Source organism: Chelonoidis abingdonii, chromosome 1 (assembly GCF_003597395.2).
Source record: "Chelonoidis abingdonii isolate Lonesome George chromosome 1, CheloAbing_2.0, whole genome shotgun sequence".
NCBI classification, from domain to species: domain Eukaryota; kingdom Metazoa; phylum Chordata; order Testudines; family Testudinidae; genus Chelonoidis; species Chelonoidis abingdonii.
In genome coordinates, this window is record NC_133769.1 from 214,238,012 (window position 1) to 214,249,678 (window position 11,667).

At 41.5% G+C, this 11,667-nt stretch overlaps 1 protein-coding gene across 4 annotated transcripts in view; it reads right to left on the bottom strand.

Annotated features, from left to right (window-relative positions):
• Positions 1-11,667, bottom strand: part of USP9X (ubiquitin specific peptidase 9 X-linked) — a 211,555-nt gene that overhangs the window by 71,605 nt on the left and 128,283 nt on the right. For all 4 annotated transcript variants that reach the window (XM_032795781.2, XM_032795782.2, XM_032795784.2 and 1 more), the window contains 2 exons: positions 5,901-6,031; positions 5,322-5,600 (listed from right to left, as the gene is read on the bottom strand). In XM_032795781.2, coding sequence (XP_032651672.1) covers positions 5,322-5,600; positions 5,901-6,031 — 410 coding nt within the window. The remainder of the gene's footprint in view (positions 1-5,321; positions 5,601-5,900; positions 6,032-11,667) is intronic.

Below are 11,667 nucleotides of genomic sequence, written 5' to 3' on the forward strand. Positions count from 1 at the left end.
CAGTAGCCATCTTCAGTAAGGGCTCTTTCATAGGCTCGGCAGGGGTAGGACCTCTGTCAGAGGCTGCTGATGGCGACCATTGGCCTGGAGGTGTCCTGGACTCAGAGTCTGAAGTTGGTCTGAGGGGTTTCTCCATCATAAGGCATTTAAGTTGGAGAACCCTAGCTTTTCTTGCTCTGGCTGTGAGATTCTAGCAATGTAGACACTTATGAACAATGTGTGTTTTGCTGAGACAGTGGACACACTGTGCATGTCCGTCAGAGAACAGAATTGACAGTTCGAAAATTAGACAGCGTTTGAAGTCCGATGATCTGGGCGTGCAGGAGAAAGTCTGCCACAAAACAAAAAACAGAAACAAAACAAAAAGGAGGAAAATAAACCTACAGGAGTCTTAACTTCTCCACCTACTGAGGGGAATAAGGGTAGATAAAGGGAAAAATTTGTCTGAAGTAAAATAAAGTAACTATAAAGGGGAAATATCTAACTACTGCTTATAATACCAACTATAAACTATAGATAAGATTAGCTTTTACAAAGCTAAGAGAAGATGATGCTGATCATTCCAACTGAAGCCAAAGGCGGCAGAGAAGGAACTGAGGGGTGGTTGGTCACGCAGTGTTGTGTAACTGTGTGGAACAGTGAGAGATGGCGACAGTGCATGCACTACCTAACCAGGCACTGCTACCACAAATCTATTACAGCGCAGGGAACCAAGACACCTAAAATGGAGCACCCACGAGGACACTCCTCAAAGAACACAGTGTTCTGAAGGGTATGATGACGCTTTGTTAAGAGAAGTATCATCTAACCAAGATGACGCAACGATACGCACCCAAAAGGATCAAGAGGAAGCAGCTTCAGACTAAGTAAGGAAGTGGTGCGGTTACAGCTATCCATCTCCAGACCTGTACCTAAGCAAACAGTACCACACAAACTCAGCGCCTGACGTGGGGATGCTGATGTTTTATACTTTGAGCTTGAAAGATCTGTAACTTTTACAACCTCTAATGGAGACTGGAAAAGAGTTCAGGTACTTCTTTCTCAATCTAAATGCCATCTTAGCACAGAGAGCCTCTCTTCTTTCAGGCATAGATTATGGTTATCTGTCAGACAGAGTACAATCATACTTCATACATTTAAAACTAATGAGCTGTTTGTTGGAGTTTGAAGGGAGTCTTCCCTATACTTTTCTGGGACAAAGAATAGCTGGCAGAGTCAAGCAAAGAGAAACATTAAACAATTCCTCCAAAGAACTGTTTCATATCAAGAGAGAGAGCCTTGAAACACTACTGATACTGTGTGTTGGCAAGCTGATTCTTCAAAATGTGTAGGGTGTTCTGCACTAAAGCAGAACAGAGGTTCCAGAGACCCAAAGACAAATGGCACAGTGCCAAAGGATTGAAGCCCTCTCACACCCCAAACAGCGTTAAAGATATTGCCCAAGCCTAAGCAAAAAACAACCCATGTTCCCAATACGCTACTTAAAGTATTCCCAGGGAATGCATGAAAAACACATGAATTACTTTTAAAAGAACTTCAAAGACTAAGGGGAAAGAATGATTACTTATCTTACAATAATTGTGGTTCTTTGAAACCACATGGATTTCACTTTTGGTGTGCATGCGCCTCATGATTGGGAGATCAGATTTTTCCGCTGGCAGAATCTGTTGGGGCAGCACCTACACCTATCATCAAAGGGAAGAGTGGGCCAACCACCTCTCTGTTCCTTTGCCAACACTAAACCCCAGAGGAGTAAGACTACATAGAAGAAGAGAAGGAGGATGGGACATAAAATCCATGTGGACAGCACATTTTGAAAAACAGTTACTGTAAACATTCTTCCTTAAAGTAATTGTCCATTGGGATTACACTGCTGGTGCATTTAAGGGTCGGTAAAGTAACAGCATCAGCATTTGCCTCTCATGAGCGCTCGTCTCTGGCTGATGTGTGCCTGCAATCACTCAGTTTTTCTCCCACGGGGCAGCACCCACCTCTCACAGGCACTCCCTTTCTGGTCAGATGTAAGCCTGCTTTTCTTTCAGTTCTTACAACAGGTGGCACCTGCCTCTTGCAAGCATCCCCCGGCTGATGGTTATTCGACAGGTCTTCAGCAACTCAGCCCTCCAGCCAAGTCTCACACACTGTCTCCCTCTTCTGTGGAATACAGTCTCTAGTTCTTTCTCACGGTCCTGGTATGGGGCTGTAGCACCAAGGATTCCTCCTCAGAGGCACTGCCTTCTTGAACAGACCAACAGGGGCCCATCTTAGTACCCTCAGTTGGTGTCCTTTTGGCAGCCCTTGCCTGGGCTTAGACTTCAACCAAATTACGAGGGCCCACCACAGTACCCTTGCCTGGTCTGACTAAATTCTGGGCTCAGTCCCCTGGGATCAGATTGCCTGCACTGACCTATCCTCCAAGGTCCTGCTGCTCTTCCAGCCAGCCAGGAACCCAGTCCTCCCTCTTCAAGATCTGGGCAGCAACTGACAACTCTGCCTCTGCTCCTCCCTTTTATAGGGCCCTTCTGGCCCCTCATTGTCTGCTCCAGCAGTCCTTCTGGTTGCTTCTCTGCAGCCACTCTAGGCCACCTAGAGGAGTTCTCCCCTGCTCTTTTCTGGGGCAAGCACAGCCACGTGGCTTCCAGCAGGGGACCTCTGGACCTAGTCTACCCTACTGCAGTGCACAACAAGTAGATACACATTTGCTTGGAGATTGGAAATAAGAGTCTTACTTAAACAATGACATCAAGACAATCACACCAAAGAAGGCATCGTATCTGGAAGCCACTGTCAAAGAACATGTCTCATAAAGGTGTTGATCAAGCGCCACATAGCTGCCCTACAGATTTCAGAAATAAGAAAATTCTTCAAACAAGCAGCAAAGGCTGCCTGAGCTCTACTACAACTAGGTAGATCTAACCTAACTAACAACATATCTTTATACAGTTGAAGACTTAAGATAAGTTCAGAGAGGATACTGCCTGACACACCTCTCTCTGCAAAGGCCATAAAGTTTAGGTATGTTCCTGAAGGGTTTTGTCCTCTAACTGTAAGAATAGTGCTCTAACTATATCAACTGTGTGACATTTACCTTCCCCTGTGGGAGAGTGAGGCTTGGAGAAAAACTGAGATATGAATAAACTGATTCACACAAAATTCTTAAAAAGAGGAATTTGGAAGGAGTCCTGAGAGTAACTCTGTCTTAAAACATTATGCTTCTGCATTCATAGATTATAAAGTCAAAAGGGACCATTGTATGCATCTAGCCTGAACGCCTATATAACACAGAATATAGAACTGACCCAAAATACTTCCTGTTTGAACTACAGCATATATTTATTTTAGAAACACACCTAATCTTGATTCAAAAATTGCCAGTGGTAGAGAATTCACCACAACTCTTAGTAAGTTGATCCAATGGTTAATAACTGTCACTATTAAAAATTGGCACCTTATTTCCAGTCTAAATTTGTTTAGTTTCAACTTCCAGCCAGTGGATCCTGTTAAATCTTTGTCTGCTAGACTGAAAAACACACCATCAAATATTTGTTCTCCATTCTCCTGGCTCTTTCCTGAACCCACTCCAAATTAACATCCTTCTTGAATTGTGGACACCAGAACCAGATACAGCATTCCAGCACTGGTGACACCAGTGACAAATTCAGATGTAATGAAGCTGGCTCTGAATAAGATGTGACCTCTGTTTGCAAAACCATGTCAGGTAGAACAGGTAGCATGACTGAAGGATGAGTTGACAGGTTCACCAGAATTGTCTGGGTTAAGCTGTGGCTACCATGCACAGAGGATAAACCTAGATCTCAAAGCCCAAGCTTCAGTCCAAACTGCAACATCAAAGCACTGTTTATGCAGCTTATTTAAGAGCACCAATGTCAACCCTGCTGACTCAAGTCTGTTGACTTGGGCTGGGAGGCTCTCTCCTGCTCAGTCCAAAATGCTGTGTAGACATACCCTTACAGCCCACTCATGTCTGTCTGAGAATTATCTGTCATCTCAATTTGCCAGGGCATTTTGCAAGCCTGGAAGATGCAGAACCACTTGAAGATGGTATGACTTGATGACAAATGCTCCACCCCAGACACAAATAACTTTTCTGCAGACCAGAGATGACTATGCTCCTCCCTATCTTGACATAGTGCATGGCTGTGGTGTTGTCCATTATCACTTGGATCACAAGAATAGAAACACTGTGCATAAAGACATATGGCTCTGAGCTCCAAGACATAATGTTAAGTTGAGCTTCCTGGGGTGACCCAACGCCCTTGGGTTTGAAAGTAGCAAAGATGAGCTCCCCATCCGTATGCAGCGCATCACCAGTGTCTTAGTAGGCAGCGATGCAGCAAACGGTACTTCACACATGAAGTGAGTTCCTCCACCAACCTAAGAGGAGGACTGGAAGGGACCTCCAGGATCACTTAGCCTTATCTCCTGCTCCTGCAGGCAATCCAATTATATAATCCCAGCCATAGAGGCAAGGATCCTTGTAATACACACACACACTATATATGACAAAAAACTTAATTTGCCCCAAAACCTCTATATTATCTACATTAGTTGTATCAACTACTATTAACCAGCTTAACAAGACATCACAATGTGCAGCGTAAGCAGAGAACTGAGTGGTGGTAAGTTCACCGTGCCCTTTAAGCCCTCAGGTGGGGTGCATGTAGGGTGATCAGATGTCCCATTTTCAAATAGACAGTCCCGTTTCTTGGCACTTTTTCTTATATAGGCTCCCATTACCCCCCACCCCATCCTGTTTTTTCACAGTTCCTATCTGGTTATCCTAAGTGCATGAAGGACATCAGGGTGCAGGTGCAGCCCCATCGGGTACATCTTGCCAGAAGAATCTGATCTTGCATGCAGAGGATGCATATGCACCAAGAGTGGAATTCATGCGGAGAGTCATTTGAACTAACAAATACACATAAATGAAGGATCACAGCAACAAATACCTACTGAGACAAGCTGGACCAGTACTGGAAGTGCTGTTCTTGCAGGAATTCTGTTATTTTCCAGAGTCAGAAAGGAACTGAACTTGCAACAATGGAAGTGCTAGGAATTGGTGAGGCGGAACCTTTTACTATCTCAGACATTTAAAAAATGAGGCCTTGGCTACACTGGCGCAGTATGAGTTCCTTATGAATCATACAGTTGAAATATAGACAGAAGAATAAGTAAAAGTGGTATTATTACAGGAAGGCAACTTTGTAGACCTGAATGTAAATTACTGCATATTAGTATTTCTATAAAAGACATTTTTGGGGGGTGGAAGGAGTGTTAAAAAAAAAGTCAAAGTACATTACCGGTGAGATTGGACTTGTGCCCTCTACAACTGGCTGACAAGCTTCTGCAACAGCTCGAACATGGCCAAAGCCAATTGCTGTTAGCAACAATTTGGCTATTTTTAGAGCATTAAGGTAGGCTCCCCTTCGAGTTTCCATATCTGCATTTGGCAGGAAATTATTTCTAGTCAACATGCTCAACACAAGAGGCAAACCTCCACTTTTTAAGAAGTTATACTGGAAGTCACTGGCATCTTCTCCCAGAGGTGCACTGGCAGGCATTAACAAGGCATAGACTACCTGCAAGAAGGAAATAAAACACGTTAGCAAACACACTCGATAAACTTTTTCTAAACACATACACCAAAAAATGGAAGTACACAGAAGTACATTTTATACAATGCTTTGATACTTCTCCCCATGCACGCCTCCCACACTTTGCTGCTTTGACAGACATTTTGAATCTTTTTAGTTTTACACCAGAATTTGATCCTGTTCTTCAACTCCACCATAGAAAATGTAACCTTAATGCCAAAAAGTTTTAAAATATAACAAAAGTTTTTTTTTTAAAATTTATTTTTAAAGAAAAACATTACAAACCTCTGTTAGATATAGCACTTGTGAGGCAGAAGGGCCAAAGAAAAGAGAGTCAAGGGATGGACTAAGGCTGCTTTCACCAAGTTTTGCATGGTCTAAGCAAATAGCTCTTAGTTTCTCTACTGTAGTGTTATCTGCAATAAAAACACAACCTCTAAACATTACTGCCATAGTTACCTAAAAACAAGTCACTGCAATTAATAATTAATATCCATCAACTTGAGAAACTTCAAAGGACATCAGATAAGAAAAGATGCAGGAATTGTAACTGACAAATTCAGATTCTTCAGAGGTACTGTGTTATAGTTATTACCGACAGCACTTAGAAACCCCTCCTATACAGTATAAAAGGATAAATGGACACAAATCAGATATTAGGAATGGTAATATACAAAAACCTGTAGAACACTTCAACCTCCCTGGACACACAATAGCAGATTTAAAGGTAGTCATCCTGCAGCAAAAAAATTTCAGGACCAGACTTCAAAGAGAAACTGCTGAGCTCCAGTTCATCTACAAATTTGACACCAACAGCTCAGGATTAAACAAAGACTGTGAAGGGCTAGCCAACTACAAAAGCAGTTTCTCCTCTCTTGGTTTTCACACCTCAACTGCTAGAAGAGGACCTCATCAGATATATATATTGTCTATTACCACGATGTCTGGTTGATTGGCCAGACGGACAGGCAGGTACTGGCCAATCAACCAGACATCGTGGTAATAGACAAGGATCAGAAGACAGCGGTGGTGATAGATATAGCAGTGCCAAGTGACAGCAACATTCTATCCTCACAATCTCATTTTCCAGGTGGGTACATTACTGTTGTTCTTCTTGATCTTTGTAGCCATAGCATCTCCAGTATTGTACAGAGCTGTAGCGTTACAGTTTCAATTGTTTGAATACTGGTTTGCGATAGTAGGGATTGTCATGAGGGCTCTAATATAGCTATCATATAACATACTATCTGAGGTAATTCTCCACTGAGCTTGGTAATCGCGTCTCGAGGATTGACTGTAAGCACTAGTTTCTCTCATGATCTCTATGCTCATATCAGCTGCTGCTCTCTGCAATGGAGGGGGTGGCACTTGAAGTTTCAGCTTCCAGGTTGGCTAGACAATCGCACTTGCTATCCAGGTCTTCCTTCTTGAGTCGGGGGGGATGTAATGTGCTGTTGTCTATTCAACTGTGAGAGCAGCTTCCTCTTTACTATGTTGGAACGTTGGCTAGCTAGCTGTTTCTCATAAGTTGGATTGTAGGTCTTTTGCCATCCATATCCCCTCATACGTTTTCATATATCCCCCGTCAATTGAGGTCTATTGTAGTAGAATTCCATCATATTTTAGGTTTCCTGTCATGAATGGTCTGTTACCAGTAGCCCATTATCGTCAGAGTCCTGGTTCTCAACATCTGCACGGCCTTGTTTAATCGGCGCGACGTTCTCGGCCATGACTCTCCTGTATTCTGTGTCACTCTCTATATTTGAGGTATGGCAGGGTGCAGCGGTTGGGGTTCTTGCCTCAGACCCCTCCTGGAAAGCTGTTACACAGGGATTGAACCCCGTCTCTCGCATCAAAGGGCTGTCTCCTATCAAACGCGGCGCTCTTAACCACTACGACTATCTCAGTCGCACAGTAACGTAGTACGTATATTACACATCACACACACACACCCACCCTCCTGCCCTGGAAATTTCCACTATCCATGCATCTGAATGAAGTGGGGTATTCACCTCACAAGTGGTATTAACCTACGGAAAGCTCAGCGTCCACGTCTTGTTATCTATAAGTCCACAGCGATCTTTGCTGCTTCTATACAGATCCATGACTAACTCGCTACCTCCGATACTGCTATATAGTAGTAAGTGTTTGCAAAATAATTTCAATTTTAACACCTTTCCCCATTTCAAACTAAACCAGCACTGACAATCTAAAAAACCTATTTTAAAATATTTAACTTTATATTATAGGAAAAATAGTAATACAGGAAAAAATGAAGTACTCTCAGACTACCATACCTAAAATTAGTAGGAGGAAGGATATTCAGCAAGGATTCCATTTCAGAAAACGGATGAGCACATAACCTCAAAATAAAAAAGATTAACAATTCATATTCGCACCTGTTGCATTAATGTTTCAAAGACACGGTGCTCCTCTCTAGAGTGGCATATTTAGGCTGCTGCCTCAGTCTGCAACTGCCAAAGAAATGAGATGTATCTAGGATGCCAGTGACATGATCTAAAACAAAATAAACTGTCATGCTATTTCAGCAACTGAAACATTTGCTAATATTTACAATGTTTTTTTTAACTCATAAGATTTTTTGGACAATACATATCACTTACCACGCCAGCAACAGCTTCAACTCTGTTTGGACATCACTGTACAGTGATTGTCCATGTGCCCGGAAGCCAGTTGAAGATCAATAGAACTATCAGGGCTTGACAGGCATATTTGAACTATCGCAACCTTGGCCTGTAATATAGCTGAAACAATAAATTTGTACAAGATTAAGTAAATATATGAAAACTAATAAAACTAACTTCCTTATATTAAATGAGCTATTAATTACAAATTTCACTAAGTTAGAAGTCGATCATTTGAAATAGAAAGCAGATATTGCAGATGTTGTGTCCAGGTATTAGAGAGACAATATTGTATGTGTCTTCTGTTTGGTGAAGAAACAAGCTTAAAGCTTACCGCAGAGCATAATTCTTCAGGTCTTGAAACTTCTAAAGACTTCTCTATGCAGAAATACAAAACGTGGAACACTGTTTAGCATATGTAGCAACACATTTCAAGAGACCACCTCAAGGTGAAGTGCTCCAGTTAATATCTCTTCCAGTCATTGGTGTGTGCAGAAGCTGGACTTGAGAACATTGGTACAATTGTGTAATAATCCATACAACATTTATGGTTTTAATTATAATTGTAATACCTAATTTTGAGTGTACTTTTCCCAGATCTAAAGAAGAAGCTCTGTTGGAAAGCTATGCAAACTTGGCTTAACCAAACAGAGTTGTCCAATTGAAGATAATTACTCTGCCTCTCACATTCTAATATAGTATACTCCGGCTCTCACCCCCCCCCCCAAGTAATTATAAAGTGAGTTAATATTAACTAATGAACTAAATAAAAAGCACTCACCCGCTTTATCTTTAGAATTAATTGTCATTAATCCTATCAATCTGCAGATTACCAGCTCAACACCAATAAACAGTCCACTTTTTATGGCTGCACTGTTGGCTTTAGTACGATCAGAATACAACGCCTACCAAACCCAGATTGTGTCATGGAGACCAATACCAGTCTTCTTACTCCGACCTTGGCTTGTCGAAACGAACACAGTGTGATATGCTTACCACAAAAAGCTCTGCCCAAAACAAAGGAGAGCATATGCTAAATTAAGTCACGCTGCCGGCATGAAACAGCACAAACAAAATTAGTTATTTTTCGTGCAGTCCATATTGTATTGCAGACATTCAGCATGATTTTCTGTAAGGTGATTGAATGTCAAGCATGCATATTTTTGCACATGCATTGTTGCCATGTGATTGAATTATCTCTCCGCTACAAGTCACAGTAGAAAGGACACCACAAACTTACTGAACAATAAGTTCTACGCTTGCATTCTAAACACACAGAATTTGACGTGAAACCTAAAGTACGTGTGAGTTCTAAATTTTGTCTCTTTCATTCCTTTGCAATTCTCTGTTCAAATCTTGAAAAAAATTTTCAGTCGCTATTGCTTATTCTATTCAGTTTGCATTTATATTTTATTGTTTCTGCACATAAAATAAGGTCCACATGAATTTGTTGTAATACTGAATGCTATTAGAATATACCAACAACTTCTGCTCCCACTACTAGTTGCAGCATTTTCAAACATATGGCAGGTCAGAGGTTTAAAAATTTTTGCGCAATGGTGATAGAAATTTGTTTTTGTTTTTTTTTATCAGATAAAACCTCAGACATTCTTCACCAGATAATTAAGAAGGATTTTACATAGTAGTATTATCTTTAGAACCTCAATTTATCCTTTACTACTTTCTGCAGAAATCTGCCTAGATTGACCATTAATTTAAAAAATCTGGATTTGTTAGTCGTCCCTCCTACGTTGGTCTGCTTGTGACATGTTATTTCAACAACAACACGATTGGAATGCACCAACACAGACTACTGAACGTATATGATAGAACTTAGAAAAAGCAGGATTGAGAAAATCTTTTACCAAGACACAATTCTAAAATAATATCAAGTGGACAGAAAATGTGCTCACAGAAGTGAACGGAACCGCGAGAAGGTCTTCTAGTTCAGTCCCTGCACTCAGGCAAAGACGAAGTATTATCTAGACAGTGGTGCCCCAAACTTTCCCATCATTCCCCAAGTCTTCCCATGATGGGAATCTGCTGCCACCCCACTAGAAATCGTATTCAGAAGCATGTCTGGCCGCTTAGCAGCCAGAGCCGGACAGAGCTGCAGTACAGTGCAGGCGGAGCGGGGACTGCAGCTGAAGCTGGATTGATGCTCTGGCCGGAGCTGGGCAAAGTGGCTGGGTGGCTCCCACTCTCTACCCCCACCTTTGTGGGGCTGGCCCAGCCTTGCCACACTCCCAAAATTTCCTTGACCCCTCTAGGGCGTAGCCCACTAGTTTGGACTACGGATCTAGACCACCTCTGACACGGTGTTTGTCTAACTGCTCTTTAAAAAAAATTCCGTGACAACAGATTCCACAACTTGCCTATGACAATTATACCACTGCTTACTACTCTGACAGTTCGAAGTTTTTTCTAATGTCTAACCTAACTCCCGCTGAATTTAAAGCCACTGCTTCTTGTCCTATCCTCAAAGGTCAAAAAGACAATTTTTCTCCTCTCGCTAGCACCTTTGATAGCTAGAGTAACTTATTTCCTCTCCAGTCTTCCTTTCTTAGACTAAACAGACCCATATTTTTCTATTTCCCTCATAGGTCATGTATTCTAGACCTTTAATATTTTGTGCTTCTCTGACTTTCTCAATTTGTCACCATTTTCCTGAACATAGTGCATCCAGAACTCGACAACAGTCCAGTTGAGCCTAATCCAGCGTGGAGGAGAGCGGAGAGAACTGCTTCTCGTGTCGTGCTTATGACACTCCTGATAGTACATCACAGAAAAATTTGTTTTTTCAACAGTGTCAATTTTGATTCATATTAGCTTTGATTCCACTATGATCCCAGATCCTTTCTGTAAGTTCCTCATACGAGTAGTTCTCATTTTTATGTGTGTTAACCGATTGGTTCTTCATTAGAAGATCTTGCCTTGTTCCTTATTGAATTTTCCCATTTTCTTCAGACATTTCTATCAGTTTTCCAGATCATATGAAACTTTATAATCCTATTCCTTCCTAAATTACTTGCAACCCCTTCCATCTTGGTATTGTCCACAAATTTGTAGGTTTACTCTTTGCCACCATATCAATGATGAAATATGAACGAAACTGATCCAGAAACTGATTCCTGCTGTCTTCCTTCACATCTTCTTCGTCATAATTCCTAGATCATTCGATAGATGAGTTCGACAGTGGTGTCCTTTGGGGCTAGGGAGTATTTTTTTTGGCGGAGGGGGGGGATTGTTTTCTTATTGTTACACTTTGCCTCCCAGAATATAAAAAAGATTCACGTTTAAGAGTAATCAAAATGCAGAATGCAAAGTATGTTATACATTAGTCATTATGACATCTCGCTTGAACAATAATAAGCACTATGGAACAGTACACTAACCACAGTTTAGGT